The 20,752-nt window shown below is 34.4% G+C and overlaps 4 protein-coding genes and 2 non-coding genes across 10 annotated transcripts; 3 read left to right on the top strand and 3 right to left on the bottom strand.

Moving 5' to 3' along the window:
• Nucleotides 1-78: 78 nt before the first annotated feature.
• Nucleotides 79-13,017, top strand: avr-15 (the record flags this gene model as incomplete). Of its 3 annotated transcripts, NM_001028905.8 has the most annotated exons (7): nucleotides 79-260; nucleotides 1,426-1,534; nucleotides 2,626-3,035; nucleotides 9,627-9,735; nucleotides 10,454-11,136; nucleotides 12,229-12,512; nucleotides 12,568-13,017. In NM_001028905.8, the coding sequence occupies 7 exons, from the start codon at nucleotides 172-174 to the stop codon at nucleotides 12,855-12,857; spliced, it is 1,974 nt and encodes a 657-aa protein (NP_001024076.1). The 3 variants fall into 3 exon arrangements, with proteins under 3 accessions (NP_001024076.1, NP_001024077.1, NP_001256513.1); NM_001028906.6 differs by lacking the exons at nucleotides 79-260; nucleotides 1,426-1,534; nucleotides 2,626-3,035 and adding an exon at nucleotides 9,215-9,359 and having other exon boundaries at nucleotides 12,568-13,014; NM_001269584.3 differs by lacking the exons at nucleotides 79-260; nucleotides 1,426-1,534; nucleotides 2,626-3,035; nucleotides 9,627-9,735; nucleotides 10,454-11,136 and having other exon boundaries at nucleotides 12,263-12,512; nucleotides 12,568-12,857.
• Nucleotides 2,033-2,104, bottom strand: R11G10.t1. Its single transcript has one exon. It is a non-coding gene; the product is annotated as a tRNA-Pro (tRNA).
• On the top strand, nucleotides 4,523-4,594 carry R11G10.t2. Its single transcript has one exon. It is a non-coding gene; the product is annotated as a tRNA-Pro (tRNA).
• R11G10.4 (FIP (Fungus-Induced Protein) Related) lies at nucleotides 5,012-5,176 on the bottom strand (the record flags this gene model as incomplete). Its single annotated transcript, NM_001129517.5, has 1 exon — nucleotides 5,012-5,176. One exon carries the CDS (start codon nucleotides 5,174-5,176, stop codon nucleotides 5,012-5,014), a length of 165 nt encoding a protein of 54 aa, NP_001122989.3.
• gut-2 (U6 snRNA-associated Sm-like protein LSm2) lies at nucleotides 12,978-14,056 on the bottom strand (the record flags this gene model as incomplete). Of its 2 annotated transcripts, NM_001269582.3 has the most annotated exons (4): nucleotides 12,978-13,164; nucleotides 13,215-13,346; nucleotides 13,764-13,831; nucleotides 14,019-14,056. In NM_001269582.3, 4 exons carry the CDS (start codon nucleotides 14,019-14,021, stop codon nucleotides 13,074-13,076), a joined length of 294 nt encoding a protein of 97 aa, NP_001256511.1. The 2 variants fall into 2 exon arrangements, with proteins under 2 accessions (NP_001256511.1, NP_001256512.1); NM_001269583.3 differs by lacking the exons at nucleotides 13,764-13,831; nucleotides 14,019-14,056 and having other exon boundaries at nucleotides 13,074-13,164; nucleotides 13,215-13,306.
• Nucleotides 14,057-14,424: 368 nt separating this feature from the next.
• On the top strand, nucleotides 14,425-20,730 carry eea-1 (FYVE-type domain-containing protein; the record flags this gene model as incomplete). 2 transcript variants are annotated; one of them, NM_001028956.4, is made up of 11 exons in its annotated part: nucleotides 14,425-14,474; nucleotides 14,531-14,704; nucleotides 14,746-15,687; nucleotides 15,782-15,856; nucleotides 16,185-17,072; nucleotides 18,093-18,422; nucleotides 18,468-18,695; nucleotides 18,743-19,006; nucleotides 19,322-19,595; nucleotides 19,644-19,819; nucleotides 20,211-20,730. In NM_001028956.4, exons 1-11 carry the CDS (start codon nucleotides 14,430-14,432, stop codon nucleotides 20,430-20,432), a joined length of 3,618 nt encoding a protein of 1,205 aa, NP_001024127.1. In that variant the 5' UTR covers nucleotides 14,425-14,429. The 2 variants fall into 2 exon arrangements, with proteins under 2 accessions (NP_001024127.1, NP_001024128.1); NM_001028957.5 differs by having other exon boundaries at nucleotides 14,752-15,687; nucleotides 20,211-20,432.
• Nucleotides 20,731-20,752: the final 22 nt, after the last annotated feature.

The following is a 20,752-nucleotide window of genomic DNA, read 5'->3' as shown; positions in this document are numbered from 1 at the left end:
TTCTTCGTCCCACCCATTGTTGCCTGCTCTTTTGCATTGCGCAACATAAGAGAAAAGAGTGTATGTGTGTGTCTGGTGCTTTTTGCTCCACCTCCTGCTCCTCCTGTCCCATCTTTTTTGCTCTTCCATAGCTCTTTGGGAGTTCTGCTCTATCACATACTGTGCGGGAGGATGATAGGTCGATTGCGGAGAGGCTTCATCTTGTTCCCGCAACTATTCCTCCTGTTTGTATCAATTTCCTCAATTTTTCTGTTTGTCTTGTAAGTGTTTCTTCTACTTGAATTGATCAAACACACACACAGAAAATACCAATTGATTTTTATGTTTGAATTAAGCAAAAAAGATAATAGTCGGATATCTCGACTAACACATGATGAAAGGGGACTGAAAAAATCCAAAATTCTGGAAATTCACAGTAATTCAGAAGCCGCATTAGTGAAGCCTTTCTGTATAAACTGTATAAACTTACCATTTTTCTGTGTTAAAACAGGTAAAAATCATAGAAATCTGTCAAAAAAGGATCAATCTGGTCCAGAGCCAAAAACTGTAGCTCCTTGAGTTTGGGTTGTTATGTAGGCACAAAAATGTTCAGACGCCTGCCTGTAGGCTTGCTTGAAAATTGGCATCATACGTTTACTTTCACCAAGCTATGTCGTTCAGGCAAGTTGGAGTTTTGTTATATGCTGCATTAGAACTACCTCAGATATATCGGAATTTTGAATATTTCTGACATTAGTACTTGATTAGTACTTGTTCATTCAGATAGGTCTCAAAGCAAATTCGCAGCTAATTCGCGGCGAATTATCGTGGCACTTTTTGCTTTTACGGTATTCACTTCCCATTTATTTTTTTTTCAACTTTTACCTAAGAAGGTGTGCCATTAAGGTTTTTTGAATGTGAGATCCAGCTGAATAAGTCCTTACACATTTACGTTTTGGAATTTTGCTAGATAACAAATAAAAGATTGGGCAAAAACTTTTAAAATTAATTTTCTAAAATAAAAAGGACGTTCGAGATTCATAAATTCTGCGATGTCTAACACATCTTACTCTTAGACATTATTTACCAATTTTAATCTGAATATTTCAATGAATCTGAAGAAGTTTATAAGTTCATAATTAAAATGTACACTCATAACTCTCATTCAAAAAAAGAAAGCGATAAAAAGTTTCAAAAAGATGACTCTGATCTTTCGCTTGAATTAGCAATGAACCATAGCCACATTATACATTAGTCTAACGAGTAGAAAAAGAAATGAGAAGATAAAGTCTTCAAAGTGAAAACAAACATATTCTTGAGTGTATTTATTGGGGCTCACACATGTTTTTGGAAATTGGTTAATTGGAAACTGGGATACGATGAGAGCAGATGGGGCAACTATTAGCATACAAGTGCAATAAAAATGAGATTCTTGTATTCTTACAGAGTAGAATGTAAACCGCCAAAGAGTTTGAATCGAATGAGAAGTAAAGGAACCTATAATGCAGCTGCATTCAATTCACCATCAATGATTAACAACGGATTGCTTCTGGCGGTGAGTGGTGTGAAAAAAGAAAACAAATCCGAATATTCTGGTGGATTTCACAAAAGATATCGTCCGATTGTGTTTTGTGCCAACTTAACATCCCAAAGGCCCTATTGTTTTTCGAATTAGTTTGTGAACGAAATCGAGTACTTTCATGAGAAGTTCTTTATTATAGCTTCTAGATCTCATTTAAAAATTTCAAATTCTTGTGCTTTGCTTCACAGTTCGAAAAATACTTTAGTCTAACCTGTTATACACGCTTCTCTAGTTATAGTTTTTTGGTTATTAATTGCATTTTTTTTGGAAAAGGAGCCGGTGCACCATTCATTTTTAACAAAGGTTAAAAGGTTACGGTATGAATTATACATATCATTTGTCTTTTACCATTTAGTTATTCTCCTGAAGTTGTTCACAATTCCCTTTAAACCATAGCTATAGTTTTGAAAGTACATTTCACTTGTCATACCAAAATATGTCAAAGTTCATATCTAATCTTTCAAAAAGAATGGGCCGAACCGGGGATTGAACCCGGGACCTCTCGCACCCAAAGCGAGAATCATACCACTAGACCATTCGGCCGTGATTTATTCGTAGTTCGGGAAATTTTCATGAAAAATATAAGATAAAACATTCCCTGAAGCCTATCCAGTGGTAAGAATATCATCATTTATCGGAATAGAAAGAAGATATTCGCGAGTGTTTCTTAGCCTCGTTTGATCTCAAAAAAAATGCGACAGAAACAGTAAATTTAATGTTCATCTATTGATCTATTTATAACAATCAGTTTCAGAACTTCTTGAAGCAACTAAAGTATAGTCGCAAATATATGTTAACAATATCTTTAAAAAAAAGCTTGCTGTTCTATTTTTTTCTGGTTTAATAGTAAAAGTTGTTGTAGTTTCCCAAAAAATTTAAAAACCTACAAATATATTTAGAAACGAAATAAAGTATCCTGAACCTCTTATGTTTTGTTATTAAGTCCCATGCATTTTATGTCAATTATAAGAATTTCTAAGAGATTGCTCACAATATGAAGAGGTCCCTTCTTATGAATTGAATTGTCCTTTCAAAAGTACTTTCATTCAAATTATTCTTTTCAGGGTTTTGAAAACAACGATACAAGTCGAGAAACACGAGAAAGTTATGAAGAATATAAGGACGATATCGATCATTTGCTGGAAGGAGATCTAACTTTTTATGATGAAGGAGCTGATACTGCTGCAGGAGATGTTGTCATAACGTCTGAAACACCAGTGGAGAAGCATAAAGAAGTACATTTTAAAAATGAACCTGAAGAGGAAGAAATTGGAAAAGAAGACGATGGTGGAGGTGAAGCAGAAGAAGGTGAATATGAAGAAGAGAATGGAAGTGATGCTGAAGAAGAAGAAGAATCACCTGAAAAAGTTGAACCCGCAACATCAACTATAACAACAGAAGCACAAACGACAACAACTCCTGAAGAAGTAACACAAGATGTTTCAGACAACATTGAAGATGATGAGGATGCTAGGTAGGTCGTGGATGCCATGAAACGTGACACGTTTTCGTGAGAACCTGAGAAAATATAAAATATGAGAAGACTCGATGACGTCTTCTCACTTTTCTTTGTCTTAAGATTCAATTATAACTCAATGCCCTTTTTAGTCTTATGTTTTTGTTTTTTCAGAAAATAAATTTCTAGAAAATAAAAATTATACTTATTAAGATTCGTATTTTAGGATCATTAGTGTGAATTAGGATCTCCACAATCCCCCGTCAGATCGCTCATTTTAATTTTTTTAATTTGCCAGAACTTTCAAAAAAAAAGTTGCCCGTTTGCAGAGTGGTTTGATTTTTCAAAGTTGTTATAATGCTGATCTTCAGAAAATTTTTGAAATAAGATGATCATAATTATTAAAAAAACAATATGATTTTTTATTCCCACCAAATCCGCCCAGTAATCGTCCTTGAAAAAACTAAGAACCAAAAAAAAAGCTGTCAACATTATCGTTGCACGTATGTGATAACTTAATGGCAACCAGTTTCAAATTCGGATATGTTGCACGACGAATTGCACGCCGGAGGCGGGACCCCGGGGCCAGGGGCGAATGAAGCGAGAGAAGAGGCATTCACCCCCGCCACGCCTCGACCATATAAAGTTTCATTCCAAAAACATTCCAAATCAAGAATCTAGTTCCCAATTTAGTATGCACATTCACACTTTTTTTCTTTTTTCATCTCCAATCCCTTCTTCAGAAGATCTTCTCAGATTTCGCCTTTTGGAGCCCATAATTAGCCCGGGCTGTGGGTGTGTAAATAGTCACGAATAGAAGAAAGGTGAATATTATATAAAACGCGCTTCACAAGTTCAAAAGTTATTTCCCTATTCATTTTCACATTTTTTGTGTCGACAAGAGAGCCTCCCGGTTAAGTGTTTGTTTGGCGAGAAGAATAGGTTCGTGGGGCAGCCACCTTGGCAAAGCTTTTCGCACTTATTTCAACTTCTTGAGAGATTGTCACATAGTTGATCTACCATTGAACTTTTGCCTCACTTTTTACACAAGTAGATACTTTAATAATTGTTTAAGTTCAAATATCAAACTTTAGTTTCGTTTGAGAAACTAAACTGTGGACGGCTTAATGTTTTCTATTGTAAAAACTTAAGCAAGCTAGCTTCCATTTAGCTTCGATTAACAGTTTTTCGAACAAATTGATATGTTTTGGATATATAACAACTCGAATATATACAGCTATTATACCATAGTAGTATACTAGAGCTGTTGGAAGAAGAGCTGAAACTTATTGTTTCTCGAGATCAGATCTGTTAACAGATATGTTCTATAGATAACTATGCTTGTTTCTGCCGCATTTTTTTTGAGATCAAACGAGGCTAAGAAACACTCGCGAATATCTTCTTCCTATTCTGATAAATGATAATATTCTTATCACTGGATAGGCTTCAGGGAATGTTTTATCTTATATTTTTCATGAAAATTTCCCGATTGACGAATAAATCACGGCCGAATGGTCTAGTGGTATGATTCTCGCTTTGGGTGCGAGAGGTCCCGGGTTCAATCCCCGGTTCGGCCCATTCTTTTTGAAAGATTAGATATTAACTTTGACATATTTTGGTATGACAAGTGAAATGTACTTTCAAAACTAGTGATAGCTATGGTTTATAGCAAGTTGTGCACAACTTCAGGTGAATAACTAAATTATAAAAGCCAAATGATGTGTATAATTCATACCGTAACCTTTTAGCCTTTGTTTGAAATGAATGGTGTCCCCCGGATTCAATCCCCGGTTCGGCCCATTCTTTTTAAAGAATTAGATCGGAATTTTGAAAATTTGCGTATTGAAAGATATATTAATTTTCGACCTAGTCTTTTTGGAATTTCGAAATGGGTATTAGCTTAATAGTTTTCAAATCTGTACATACTTCCAATCGAGAATAAAACTTTGGAATGCTCAATGATTTATTCGGAACAAGATAACCAACGATACCAATTATTTAGTATCGAACTTCTCGAACATCTCGTCTATCGTGTAGCAGTATCCTTCATAGCAAACCGATTCGTAGTTACATTGGGTGCTTGAACGGCATCTCTTGAAAGCAGTCACCTCGGTGGTGATGGCAAGAAGAACGACGAGAAGAAAAGCAAGAATATTCATGATTCGAAGTTGAGAGCGGTAGAATCCGATGATTGAACAGAAACTGAAGGTTCCTTATATAGTGAGATCTTATAAGAAAATTTCGTTTATTGCATAAATTTGCATAAAAATCTGGGAATTTTTTCCGTCGAATTTCTGGTTCTTGATCTGTATTGTTTCATTTTTGAAGCGTTAGTCATAGTCTTGATATTCTTGATGGCAGTGTAGGGTGTTGCACAGAAAAATGGAGATGTCATATAATCAAGCGAAATTGAGTAAAAAATAAGATCTACTCTTATGAAACAATTGGATTTCTACAAGTAATATGATCAGTTTAATTCTAATTGTATGCCAAATAATTTACAATCGTTAAAAACCGACACAAATATAAGTTTTTAAGATGGAATTTGTAAAATGAGAATTATTTTTAAATACCCAGAATGTTCCAATGTGCTGAAATACCACAAAAAAAAAGAATATTTTGAGTTAAAAAAAAATAGTGATTTTTTTCAATTTTTGCTAACCTTAATGTTCGAATTTGAATTTTAGAATGTTAATGAGAAATTTAAAATTACATAATCAGTTTTCCAACTTCATTTTTAATGAAGTTCATGCTTGTCGATAAAATTGTTGTTATATGAAAAAAATTCAGTTTTTAAAATTAGTCTAACGTTGACTGTGTTCGATATATCCAATAGATCTCTGTCAAAAATGTTTTGTTCCAAAAAACATACTTATGACGAATTTTTAATAATCCCAATTTGATCGCAGTATTGGCTTCTACTTTGACAAAAAAAATGTGAACAGAAAAAAAGTTGAATTGCGTGTCAACCTACTTCCTTGAACAATAAATAATTTTTCTCGATATTAATATACTTTCTTTATATTATTTCAGTTTTTAATTTCAAAAGAGTTTATACCAATTAGTCTGCCACGTCATAACAATCAGTTTGAAGTCAAATGAGTTCACCTCGACATCTTCCTGGCTTCTCTTCTCAGTTTTTGCTTATACTCTCTCTCTCAATCTCTGCCCCTGTTTTTATATAGCCAATTAACAAAGAAATCAAAGACAAGGTCAGTGTATTTATTCTTCGTAGTCATTTTGATCCAATCATAAAAAAACAAAAGTTTTCATTTCAAAAAACTTTCAATAATGGGCCAGATGTGATGTCTAGGTTGAGTTCCTTTCAATTTCTTTTCAATTTTGTTGATTTCAAATGGTTCTTTCGTTATTTACTGCTTTGAAAACTGGTCTTTCATAAAACCAAGTAGGTGAGAAATTCCTTCTGGAAACTTTTCTATTAACAATTACTTCCTGGATTTTTAGTTGAGAAATACCGGACATTTTCGGGAGACTGAACATAATTTTTTCTAAAATTTTTTATTTTTTCTGAAACTCCCTATATCCGGTAATACATCCTCCTGAAATTTTCGGTTGCTCATCTTTTTCTAGACATTCCATATGGTATCAAATAATTTTTTTATGAGTCAGCCTTTTTGGTATTTAATTTCCATACATATCTCGTAACACCCGGAAATTTAAATCAAGGTCCATTTTTAATTCCACCCACAATTTTATTTCCCATTTTCTCTGATACCAATTTGGTTCTCTGTCACAATCAATCGTGATCTATCTTCTTTATTTTTTAGTCTTCTACTTTCATTTTGTCTTTTGAAGTTATCACACAAACCCTAAAAGTTGCGTGAAATTGATGTCTTCCAACTTACTTTTAATTTACTGTTCGGCCATTTTTAATGTTTCTATTGACATTAACAGACAACCGGTCTTCCAGACAAATTCTCTCTACTTTTTGGGGTTTTCTTTATTATAATTTTAAAAAGAAAAACGTCATACCTCCGAACACTATGTTCTTTTCTTTAACTTGATGCACTAACAAAATGAAAAGAGCAAGTTAAATGCCTTCAATTAAATTTGAAAACGTCCGAACCTACCAAAAAAGAATGTTTCATGAAAGGTCCGAAAATGTTTTGAAAAAGTCAATTTTTTATTCGAATTCTTTTAAAAGAAAATACCAAGTTTGGAACTGCAAAAGTTAGTCACCTTATTCTTGATTTATTATAATTACTCTACTTCGGTAGTTTATATCTGGAATCTTTTTTTTCAATCGAGACAAAAATTGTATCTCTATGTATATTTTTCGTTGTTCAATTTTTGATGAAATGGCGAAAAAACAAGATATAGGCTATCAAAATGGAAATTAGAAATATATTTGGAAACTACAGTGTTGGCTCTTTTTTAAATTTGGGCTATTGTTTCAATCACATCCTTTTCTCAAGCTTTGAATGAAATATTTGTCACTGAAGTACAAATCGAGTAAGAAAATAGCCAGAAAGCTTTCGAAAAGATCAATCTATATTTTAATGCAAACTGGTAATTTAGCTGTATCCTAGAATTATTTTTATCTTTCATATATTTTTTTCCCCAATCTAGCAAACAAAACTGGCCAGTACTCATTGCTTAACCAATTCACAAATCTAAACTTCCGTGATTAAAAGTTCTCACACTAAATCAGTTCGACCTTCTTCACACTTTTATTATTTCCATATTTAGAATATATTTTTAAGTACACTCCATTCGAATTTTTGGTTCCTTCGAAGAGCACCTTATCCCCAATTTTTTCTCACTTTTTTGTTATTATTTTGTCTTTTTCTTTCTTATTTCTCCACACGAACACATTCATGCACGCACCAAAATCAGGTTTTTGAAAAATTGAGAAAAGCAGAAAAAGGAGAATAATAAAATGTGCTTTTTTGAAAGAATCGCTTCAGTGATTTTTAAAAAAGAGGAGCAATGAGAACTTTTGAATTCCTTATTATATTTTCTTTTAAAACTTGGAATTTCAACAAAATTACTGCTAACATTTTGAAAATTTTTTTTGCTTCAACTGCTTTTTCTTATTTCATTTTTTTCCAAACCTTTATTGGTTTTATTGTTTGTACAAGGTATGAAGTAAGGAAAAAATAGTTCTTTGTTCGGAAAATGTTTCTAATATTATTTTTGTGTTTTACTCTAAACACTAGTATGCATGTGCTCAAAAAAGTATAATAAAGCTTTATGTTAGATCTGAACGTCTGCCTGTGTACCTTGAAGTCTTCCTTTATTTTGATTTTTCATAGCCTTCCACTTAAGTTTTAGTTTTCAAACCTTTCTCGAATAATCTATAGAAATATCAATTTTGACACAAAAATGTTGAGGTGAATTTTAATTAGTGGTAGGTAGTCAATTAGGCTTGATATTCTACCCGGTCTAGGTGTGGTCTAGGTTGAAGTGAGTCGCACCCTTGTAGAATTCCTTGGCTATCCCGAGATAGGTCTCTCGTGGAAGAAGTCTGCTCACAGTTATTTTATATGTTCTTGGATATTTTTTGAAAATTATTTGGATCACGTTGAGCGATTTTATAAGTTGTGTGGTAAAAGTTCGTTTCCAATTTAGCTTGTTGAGCCAAAATACGTCCCTCAAAGTCAGTTCACAAATTTTTAGCAAAGGTTATAGGACACGCAAATGTCGCTGAAATGTTCTGAAACGATGGTTCCTAATCCAGAACATTCGAAAGGTTTCTGCCCTATACAATTTCATGTGTGATCTCTGTACAACCCATTAAGTGCACTCTATTTATGAATTCATCACTTGAAAATTTCCACGCTTGAATCACATCCTCCCCAACTTGTTTAGTATAAAAATTCAATGAGCTTCTACTTCTTCCTTCTTCTCACAAATTCCGTTCTCCAACATCTATTATTTCTTCTTCACTTCTTCCATCACTGCTTCTTCTTCTTCATCCCCTCGTTTGTTTATAGTCCTCCATCCGTTTTTTGTGTGTTTGGTGGAGAGCTGAGCTTATCCTCTCTTCCTTTCTACCCAATCACTTCTCACTCCAATTCGATGGACAATTTCTGCCCGCAGGCCAAATAATTTCGGCGCCCATCGCTGCCCATTTCTTCATTTTCTCACCTTCTACATCTTCCAGTTTTTTCCCTTTGCTTCTTGCTTTTCTCTGTGATTACCCAGAAGCTTTTCTTTACTACTAAATGAATTAGAAGACGTCGTTGTTGCTGTCGAAGCTGTTGGAAAGAAGCAAAGGACGAATAGTCTTCAAACGTCATTTCATCCAATGTCTACCTCATTTATCAGAAGACTGGCCTTCGTAGGCTTACTTCTAGGAGTACATGCCTATCATTCTAGGTACTGTATACTTATATTTGTATTTAGTTTCTTTCAATTAAAATGTTCAGGTCAAAAGCGTACAAGTTGTCATGATAAACAAAAAGTAATTTGAGAATGTTTGCAGATCAAACAGTAGCGTAAAAACTTTAAACTTTAAAATTGCCAACAAAAAAAACCACACCACCCACTTGAAAACTCAAGTTTCAATATAAAGTCTAGATGGAATTAGGGGATCTCCTGACAAAATAAATTTTTGAAGAAACTGTAAATCCTCAATAATTCCAGACCAAAATCAGAAGAGCATTCTCCAAAACACGCTGCATCATCATCGGATCTTTTTGAAGATGACGATCAGTCGACTACACTGGAATCGATTGCCAGATTATCAGCTCCGGTTAGTTCTAATTATAAATCTAGTTTTTTAAGCAAGTTAAGTTGTGTTTTTCTCGGCTAACAGCTACTCTTAAGGCATTCGTAGTTCCACAAAGTGGAGCCAATTTTAACAAATAACGTTTTTGATCGTCAGCATCCTCATATATGTTCTCTACCATAATTATATCCTAAAAATATTTTAAAGGATTTTACAAATTATTCAAAAGAAAATAACGTCGATTTTCCGGTTAAAAACATCTACGTTTCCGGCTCCGAACCGTTTAAGCGTTCGGCACTTTTGACAATTGTTATTTTTTCCCGATAACTCCGCCAACTGGCAATATCAATTTCCTTTTTTTTCAAAAAAAAGCTCTCTTAGAAAGCCTAAAAAATTACAAAATCTCACAAAAATGAAAAAAAAAATTTTCTCAAAAAAAAAACTTTGGAAACTTGCTTGCCGGTTGCCAAAATGATCCTAAAGTTTAAGCGTTCGGCAACTTCGGCAATTGCCAATTGCCAACGGTTAGTTTGCCGTACATCCCTGATTCCTATGCACTACATTATAAACTTTTATAAAAATTGTGTTTAAATAGTGATTTTCAGAAATTTTTGCAAAACAATTAAAAGATAAAATTTTTTAAAGCAACCTATATTATATCTAAAGTGGAATTTAAATGCGCGATAGTAATTTTAAACTCAAACTTATTACTGTGTTATCCATGAAACTTGTTTAATTACAGGCACATGTACCAATTGAACAACCTCAAACATCTGACACAGAAATTCTGGAGCACCTTTTAACACGTGGATACGATCATCGAGTGAGGCCACCAGGAGAGGATGGAACAATACATGGAGGACCAGTCGTTGTTTCAGTGAACATGCTTCTTCGAAGTATTTCAAAAATAGATAATGTAAATATGGAATATAGTGTACAACTGACATTCCGTGAGAGTTGGGTCGATAAGAGACTCAGCTTCGGAGTGAAAGGAGATGCTCAACCTGACTTTTTGATTCTAACTGCTGGACAGGAAATTTGGATGCCCGACTCGTTCTTCCAGAATGAGAAACAAGCATACAAGCATATGATTGACAAACCGAACGTTTTGATCCGTGTACACAAAGATGGAACAATTTTGTATTCCGTCCGTATTTCACTTGTTCTCTCATGTCCAATGCATCTACAGTATTATCCAATGGATGTTCAGCAATGTTTCATTGATCTTGCATCATACGCCTACACAACAAAAGATATTGAATATGTATGGAAAGAGGAGACACCTGTTCAGTTGAAAGCTGGTTTATCAAGCTCGTTGCCTTCATTCCAATTGACTAATACTTCAACGACATATTGCACCAGTAAAACGAACACGGGATCTTATTCGTGTCTGAGAACTATTATTCAGTTGAGAAGACAGTTCAGGTATACGTTTTATCAAATGGTCTAACATTGCTTGTAGTCAAAAAAAAGGTTTTTGTATACGCGCCAAGACTACTGTAGATTTATATTTATTTTTTCTCGTTTTTCAAATAGTTCACAAAAATTCGTAAAAATATGCAAAGAATGAATAAAGTTTAAAAAGTTGTGGAAAAAACTAGATATTATGAGAACGCAGAAAAATCGCTTTGTGAAATCGAGGCGCATTCGCGCTCTAGCGCCAAATGAAAACGCTCCGCCCTCAAACATTGGGTCTCGTTAGGTATTGGCGACAAAACCGCAAATACAAACGTTTTTAATTTTTTTTGCCGATTTCATCTGTTGTTGAGAATTTCCAATAAAAGTTAATTGTATTTATGTCGAAATTGTCAAATCGCTTGCTCTTTGATTATGATTTCTGATCTTCTATTAGTCATAGGGAAACAATATTCCCGTCGTTCCCATAACATTACCACCTTCGCCCCCAACATTAGCATAATTCGATTTGTATGTATGGTATATAAGACATTATTCTGTGCATATAACTATGGTTCAAGCATCAAACGGTTCTAGATGTAGAATCCCCCTACCATCCTTTCTAGACCTTCTACCCCTTTCTGATCCCTTAATCTATACATTCTTATTAATAAACTATTATACGGGAAAATATTGGAATCCCTTTTCCGTACAGAAATGGCGTTTGAAAAAATTCGTGTGAAGTTGAAAAACTACTAGGGATGTTTAATGGGATTATGAATTTTGTATCATCAGTTTCGACATTAAAGTAGTTCCAAAAATTGGAAATAAAATTCCAAACGAGTGAAATGAGCGAAAAATATACAAAAACGGTTGAATTTCTGAATTTTCCACGAAGGCCTAACGAGACCCAACGTTTAGGTGCGGAGAGTTTTAAATTGGCCGTGGAGCGTCATTGCACCTCGTTTTCAAGTTTCGTTTTTTCGGTGTTCATATAATAACTCACTAAAACCAGAAACTCAAAACTTGTCTAAAAATACTCTAGACATGCAATGCGCTAGGACTAAAATGAAGGTTCCCTCATAGAATAAAGTTATTTTTTCTCAATTTTCAAAATTTCAGTTATTATCTTCTCCAACTCTACATTCCATCATGCATGTTAGTCATCGTATCCTGGGTTTCATTCTGGATCGATCGTACAGCTGTTCCGGCTCGTGTCACACTTGGAGTTACCACATTGCTCACAATGACAACACAATCATCTGGTATCAATGCAAAACTTCCGCCAGTTGCCTACATCAAGGCTATTGATGTATGGATTGGAGCCTGTATGACATTCATTTTCTGCGCGTTGTTGGAGTTCGCCTGGGTGACTTATATTGCAAACAAGCAAGATGCTAATAAGAGTCAGTTGGGATTTTTTTTCAGAATTTTTCCTACGTTTTTTTTGCTAATTTTCAGGGGCTCGAACTGAAAGAGAGAAAGCTGAACTTCCATTCCTTCAAAATTCACATAACGATGTGTGGGTACCACGAGAAGTTGCTGAACAAGAACGAGAAGTAATGACAGTTCGAATGAATCGCCGTCAAACAAATAGCGTCTGGAAATGGATCAAAACAAAGACTGAATGGAATGACAAGTCGAAAAGAGCAGATCTTATATCTCGAGTCATGTTCCCTGTACTATTTCTCACGTTTAACATCTCCTATTGGACTCATTATGGACAATACGGTGTGGCCATCAGTACGTAATATTCTGGAATTATTTAGCAATCAAATACTTTCTACTATCATACCGGTGCCCTCAATGGAGAAAACAAAATGAACACGCCTGCAATAAACACCATTTGAAACTGTGAATAAAACCTGTTTGTTACGAATTTTTTATAAAAATAAATATTTTTTTAAATGAGATGATATCAAACTTGACAAAAAATGAGATGAACTTTGAGGAATGAACACGTGGATTTACTGTTTTGCCTTTGAATCGAGAAGCTCCTTCCGGCAGGAGTCAGCCAAGAGTTGTGTGTCGACTTGATCGGATGGGAGTTGCACGTACCTTTAAAGAATCATTTTGAAATATTTATGAAAAATGATAACTAATTGTACCTGACGACGGATCCGCGGATGAAGCAGTTTTTGACAGAGACCATATGTGGAAATCGTTCTGGATCGGAGACGGTGATATCGGTCAACTTCATGTTGAGATACTGATCGACCGAGTGCAGAGTTCCGCAGATACTGAAAAATTATTAGAATTTGCATTTGAGAGATTAGAATAAGATAATTATTTTTTAAATATTAATTTTGTGAGATTTAAACTTCAAAACTTATAAAAATTAGCAGAACTAATCTTAAATGGAATTTCATAATTTAAATTCAAACCCAGGAATGGCACTTGCGTTTAAAGAGATTTCGAGAAATTCGGAATTTTCATTATGTGGAAGTGTATCGTTGAAAATGATTTCCGTCTGGCTAATACATATTTTCGGGGAGTTTCGAATTCTTTCTAGACATTCAGAATATTGAACCCAAGAAGTTTTAAGCATTTTTTGTGAACCAATTTTTAAGAAATGTCTTGAAATTGAAGTTTTACATGGGTTCCAGTTATTTTCTCGATTTTCTGTAAATTGTATATACTGATTTAACAAACCGCACCTCAAATCATTTTTGAGCTCCACGACAACGTCCTTTCCTACGAGTGATTTGAAGAATGAGAAGAACAGCTGAAATAGTAATATTTCGTGAGTTACAACAAAAATTCGGGACTTTCTACATACCTAAACCATTAATTTAAATTACATTTAAGCGGAACAGCCTCATATCCGAGACAACCAACAGTTTTATAACACATTTAATAATTTGAGTATGTACTTTTTCAATTTATATCACAAAATTAAAAGGAAAACTAACCATTTTATGTTAAATCGTCGAAGAATTGCAAAGATTCAGAAAATTAATGAAAAAATAATATTCAAAACTAATTATAAACAAGGCGCACTGCGTCAAAACGGAGCATCGTTGCCAGACGAGAGAGAAGAGACGAAAAGAAATCAGAGGGAATCCGGTTATTTATTTGAGTGACCAACAGAGAATTCCACTTGCCAGTTTGTTTTGCGCTATGTTTGAATCATCTTTCGAGACAGAAAGAGAAGAAAATGCGCCGGTTTTGTTGTCAAATCAATGCTTTTCGCCTTCCCTCTTCGTTTATATCGATCTGATGATATATCTCAATTTGTTGTAATCTATTTCGTGTATCACATTTAAATCTCCGTTCGTTACATTCGAATTATCGCATCGATGAACTGTTGTTTTCCAGAACACATGCTTCGAAGGTTGAAAGAACAAGTTTCGCAAGTCGCGAATGATGTAAGTTTTCCGTTTTGTAAAAAAATTAGTTTTTTCCATTTTGATAATTTATTTAGATTGACGGCCGACTAAACAACAGTCGACCAAGTATTTCAAGTCAAGGTTCACAGTCGCAATCACAAAAATCAGAAAATGATCAGGAGATCGAAGGGTTCTTGTGCCCAATGTGTATGGTAGAGCTCGGTGGTCCTGATGAACTTACTGTTCATTTTGAAAAAGAACATTCTGACGTAAGTTGATTAATCTCTGATTCAATAGAATTTTTTGATAGTTTCAGACATCAGCCAACAGAAATCATCCCGATTACACTCCACCTCAGCAAGCTCCACTCGCCTTTGCTACAAAAGATCAAGAAATTGAAGAGCTTCGAATAAGAGTTAACGAAGAGAAACGTTTTGCTGAACGGATAAAAGAAGAACTTGATAATATTAAATCGGTAATGGCAATAGCTTCAGAAGTCACAGAAGATGAGATTCCATACATGGCACAGCAGATTCAAGTTCTCACAGCCGACAAAGGAATGGTTACTCGGCAATTTCTGGAACTTGAGAAAGAGAGCGGCCAGCAGTCCCGAGAATTGCAACAAGTTAAACAAGAACGTGGAGATTTGATGGCCAAATTGAAACAGATGAGCGTCACAATGCGCGAAATTACGGATGAATCTGAATCGGGCAAAGTTGAAATGGAGGATCTGAAAAGAGAGCTGAAAGTTGTGAAATCAGATGTTGTTCGGTACGAAATCGAAGTTTCTCGGCTTGAAAAGATGCTCGATCAGAGGCCTTCTGAAGATGATGTGAATGTTTTGCGTACTGAGCTAGTTAATGCTCAAAAACTAATGGATGCTATTTCTCAGGAGAAAGATATCGAAATCAAGGAACACCTAAATTCGATTCGTAATTTAAGCATGGAACGTGAAAAACAGCACATCGTAAATGAGAACTTGGAAAAGAAAATTGGCGAAGGAGAAGAAACTGTGAAGCAGTTGCAAATATCGTATGATGCTCAATCCGAAGAATTGAAACAACGAAATGAACGGGTTGTTCAATTAGAAGCCAGAATCGAAGAGAACGTGTTCGAATTAAGTGAAAACAAGCAAAACGTTAAAAGGCTCGAAGATAAAGTACAAGAATCACAAGATGCTCTTCAAATGTTATCTAATATCAATGGATCTAATGAAGAACAAATGATAAGCCTGAATTCAAAATTCGAGCGGGTTAGTTAATTTCTTTGTTTATTTTATCGTATTAGGCAAAGCTGTAACCTGAAACTCAATTTCAATTTGCCGGTTTTATAAACAATGTTTGCAGAATACAGCGGAGAGGAAACGAATTGAGGCGGTTTTCGAGGAAAAAGTAACAGTGCAAGGGGAAAGACTAAAAACGGTGAGAAAGTTATGTAAAATTCTATATCCCGGTCTCGACACGACTTTTTTGTTAAATGGAAAAGGATGTGCGCCTTTAAAGAGTACTGTAATTTTAAACTCGCTACTGCGGAAGTGTGTTTTTTTTTGAAACGGGAGTAGTAACGAGAGTTTGGCATTACAGTATTTTCGAAAATTTGATCGTGGCGAGACTGAATACCGTATTTTTTGCTCAAAAATTGTAAATTTCATATCTGAGTAGCATTTCTAGTGAATGAAAATTGTACTCTTTAAAAGAAACCCAAAGAAAAAATAGGAAAAACTCCAGCTGAATTTAGATGATTTTTCAGCTTGAAATGGCAAATCTTGACCTCACTAACGAGCTCGCCTCAATGGGATCTCTTCTCGATAAGGAACGAAGTCTTCTGGAAGAAAAGAACAAAGAAATTTCGGAACGAGACTCGTCCATCAATGATTTGAAAGAAAAGTTGGCAGAAAGTGAGAAAAAAGCAACAAAGTACAAAAACGAGTTGAAAGAACACGCTGATCTTGTCGAGAATCTTACTCTCCAACTCAACAAACTTCAAGAAAACTCGAAAGATTTAATGGAGAAAATCTCAGCCGGAGAAGGTGGAGCCAAGATGGCAATCGAGCAACTTGAACAGGAAAAAGTGAAATTAACGAATGAACTCCAAACATCGTCTGAAAAAACTAAGAAAGCTTCCGGAGAACTTGAAGCCAAAATTTCAGAATTGGAGAAAAAGCTGAGAGATGCTGAAGCATCAAGGACTGACAAAGAACAAAAATGGAAACAAGAAAAAGAATCATTCGAAAGGAAACTTGCTGAAGCTGAAGATGAAATTAAAAGGAAAGGAGAAAGATTTGTTGAAATGGAAAAAGAAATGGAAGAGGAACGACAAAAGGCAACTGACAGAACATTAAAGTTGAAGGATGCTCTTGTGAATTCGGAAAAGAATTTAGAAACAATTAAAAAAGAGAGTGAAGATCGCGAAAAGATTGTTCGGGAGAAAGACGCACATTTGGAAGAGAACAAGAAACGAATTGAAGACGCAGTTCAGAAGCTTGAAGAAGCCGAAAAACGAGCAAGAGAATTGGAAGCTTCAGTTTCGAGTCGAGATACAACTGTTTCAACTAAAGAATCAGAGCTCTCCGAGCTAAAGGGAAAATTGACAGAATCGAATTCGTTCATAGAAGAACTCAAAGTGCAGGTAGAGAAGGTTAGCTTGCGTTTTGGATTCCTTTTGAAATGTCAGTGTAATTCTGGTTATGTCTTCTAACAGCACCTACAGCTTTTCAAATTAAATTGAATATTAGAATTTGAATATTACTTAGACGCAATTTTTGAACCAAAAATATCTCAAAATATTTGATGGAGGAGACTGTGAAAACGACAAATTTTGTTAAGAGTACCGTATTTTCAAACATTTGTTGTTGCGAAATTTTTACTGTTTTCATAATTTTTCGATAAAAAATCTACTTGTTTTGAAAAAACCGCAAGTATAACAAAAAAAAAACTTAACAAAAAATGTAGCAAATTGTGAGAAAAAATATGAAAACTCAATGAAAATTACGTAGCAACAAAAGTTTGAAACTACTTTAACAAAAAATTTTCGTGTCGAGATCGGGATACCGCAAGTTTGACACAAAAGCTCGCGAACGAGTAATATCATCCGGAAAATTGAAAAAAAGTTTTTAAAAATAATTGTACCAAAGATCCCTTTTAAAAATCGAAATACAAAAAAGTTAAGATTTTCCGAAAAAAAAAACATTCCGAAAATTAACTAAAAAATATGATCTTTTAAATCTTATTTTGTTTATTTTGACGAGAAAAAACATAAATTTTCTTCAAAAAAAAGAACAATGACCAAAATTTAAAGCTAACTTTAAAAAAAAAACCGAAAAATTTTTTCTAAATATCGGAGAATTGGAAGTCGAAAAATTGAAAAAAAAACGAAAATTTTCGATGTTTCGTTTTTGTCAAAAAATCGAAAAACGGTAATAACAAGCGGAAAATTGCAAAAAAAAGTTTTTGGAAAAAATGGTCCAAAGCAAGCACGTTCCCCAAGTGTGATCCTATCCAAATATCAATCACAACTCCTTTTCTATCGCCCTAGATAACGTCCCGTCTTGTCCGTTATTATTTTTTAACTACCAATTTGACGAGCTTTCGCTAACCCTGTTTACCTATTTGAGCTTTACAATCCATAGTGTGTCGGCCTTTTTAGTATGTAATTCAGGTGAGCAACGAGATTTCCGAAAAACAACAAGAAGTCGAGAATCTAATGGCGGAGATGCGTGATAAGGAGGCTCATTGGAAAACGAAACGAGACGAATTCGAGGCTCAGATGCTTAGAAATCAAGAAGACAATGAAGAAGCTTCTTCAACATTGAAATCAGTTCAAGAACAGTTGATGAAAGAAAAAGAGACATCTGGCGAAGAAAAAAATCAGCTCATCTCGGTCAAATCTCAGCTTGAGGAATTGAAAACAGAAGTCGAACGGCTTATTCGTTCAGAAGAAGAAAAGACACAAGAAATAGAAAAATTGAAATCAGCTGTCACAGCTACTGTAAGATAATCCTCAATTTGAATCAGTTAAACAAATGTTTTTTAGACTCAAGAGCGTGATGAATTGACTGCAACATCAGAGTCTCTTCGAACAGAATGTGAAAATCTCAATAGCAAAATTCAATCCATTGAAGAAAGTCGTAGGCATGCCGAAGAAAAAGGATCTGAAAATTTGGAGAGAATGATTACGGAAAAGTCAAGACTTGAAAAAGATATTGAAGAAAGGGAATCCACAATTCAGTCGATTCAAGAAGCATTAGAAACCAAAGATAACGTAAGATAGTTCAGAAATTGATTTTTTTTAAAATTATTATTTTGCAGGAAATTGAGTCTCTGAAAACTACGCAACGTGTCGTGGAAGATGAGCTAGTTTCAAAAATCTCGCACATCGAATCTTTCAATTCTAGAATTGAAGAGTTTGAGAAAGAAATGGCCAGTGGAAAGAGAACGATCGAACGATTAGAAGCAGAAAAAGCAGAAGAAACTGAGAAGCTTGTCGTTTTCACTGGAACACAGAGCCAGAAACAAGAAGAATTGGAAAAGTTGCAGAAGGAGATTCAAGAGAAGGAAACTACGATTGCAAGGGTTCGTTTAGATTTTTTTTGTACATAACTAAAAAATAGGAAACGAATTCTTAAGAAACTTGCACGCTTTTTTAAATCGTTTTTTTTTATTAAAAAATTCGATTAAAACATCCAATTATAAATGTTAAATAAAAAAATTCTAAAACTTAATTTTTTTTCAATTTTTCAAAAACAAAAGAAAACCTTTTTTGTTTTTGCAAAGTTGAAAAATCATTTGAAAAAACATTTAGAAATTGTTCATAAGGTCATTGCAGTTCATTCATTTTCTATCAAAATGTCAAAATGACTCTTGTCCACCATTAAATATAAATTCCAGATGACATCCAGCAAAACACAATTTGAAGCCATGTTCGCCGACGTTCAACAGACACTTTCGAAAGAAATAAATGATAAAACTGAAGAAATTGAACGGCTCATGGAAAGAATTGATAGCCTTGAAAAGGTGAATCATTCAAGAATCGAAGAATTAGAGAGCAGATTGACTCAAAGAGAACGAGTCGTTGAATCTCTTGAAGCTGATTTGGCTGCAGTCAGAAATATCGAACAAGAGAAACTTGATGAGTTGCAGAAATTGAAAGAAGAATTTGATGGCAAGTTTAAATATTTCAAGTGATAAATAACATTTTGAAATTTTTTAGAATTGAAAAAAGCTGAAACAATGTGGCAAGCAGAGAAAGATATGCTAATCGAGCGGTGTCTTGGCAGTGAAAGTGACATTGAATACGAGAAAGAGAGATCACAAGAGAATAAGAGAAGATTTGATGATGCTCTTTCAGCCATGCATGAACTTGGAAGAGCCAATCAGTCACTGCAGGTAATTTTTAGCATATAATTTTTGCCTTTCGAAAATATTAAAAAAAAAAACATTTTCTTGTAAAGTTCCGCGAACGATTAAATTTTGTCGGATTCGATACGATTTTCAAAATGTTTGAAGAATAATTTTGAATATTTAGGACCTCTTTTTTCATTAAAAATATAAAAACAACACAAAAAAGAATCATTTTCGTAAAAATGGAAAAAAGCTAAAGTTCGACCCGTTTTTATGGGTGGAGATTAGAGGAAAAAGTGCGGTAATTCAAACGAGGAGATTAGAAAGAGTTGAAAATCGCCAAAATCATCTTCCTTTTTTCAAACCTAATAAAATAACTCGCCATTGACAGTATTCATGAAGGAGTAGAATCCTGTTCAATTCTAAAAAATTACAGATTGATGCCGACCGTTACAGTTCTCGGAAATGGCTTGACGATGCAGAAGCAATTAATTGTACCGAATGTGGAAAGGTGTTTTCTCTGACAGTTCGAAAGCATCATTGCCGAGTTTGTGGAAAGATTTATTGCAATCCATGCAGTTCAAAATCAGTCCGAATTGCGAGTGCCAAGAATCCAGTCCGAGCCTGCAACACGTGCTTCACTGATTCCCAGAAATGATTTTATTAATTTATAATTTTAAAATTTAAATTCAATGATCTGATTATGATCTATGTTTGTAAATTATCAAATGCCCTAATTTATATACAAGTACACTTATATTTATTAATCATATTGAATCCATCTCCCAATCCCTGCCCGTATATACAGAGTTATGTGCCATTTCACGAGACCGCCCCCAATCAAAAAGACACTCACGAGTTTCAGTTTTACCAATCCCGATCCTAGTTCATTGTGTGATACATTGCCATTTTAGTCATTTTCTTTCTATGTGCTATTGATGAATTTATATTGATTACTACTAGTGTTTATTTTTGCAA

Source organism: Caenorhabditis elegans, chromosome V (genome assembly GCF_000002985.6).
Source record: "Caenorhabditis elegans chromosome V".
In the NCBI taxonomy this organism is placed as follows: Eukaryota; Metazoa; Nematoda; class Chromadorea; order Rhabditida; family Rhabditidae; genus Caenorhabditis; species Caenorhabditis elegans.
Note: the sequence above shows the minus strand (reverse complement) of the source record. Positions and strands in the feature narration are given on the sequence as shown.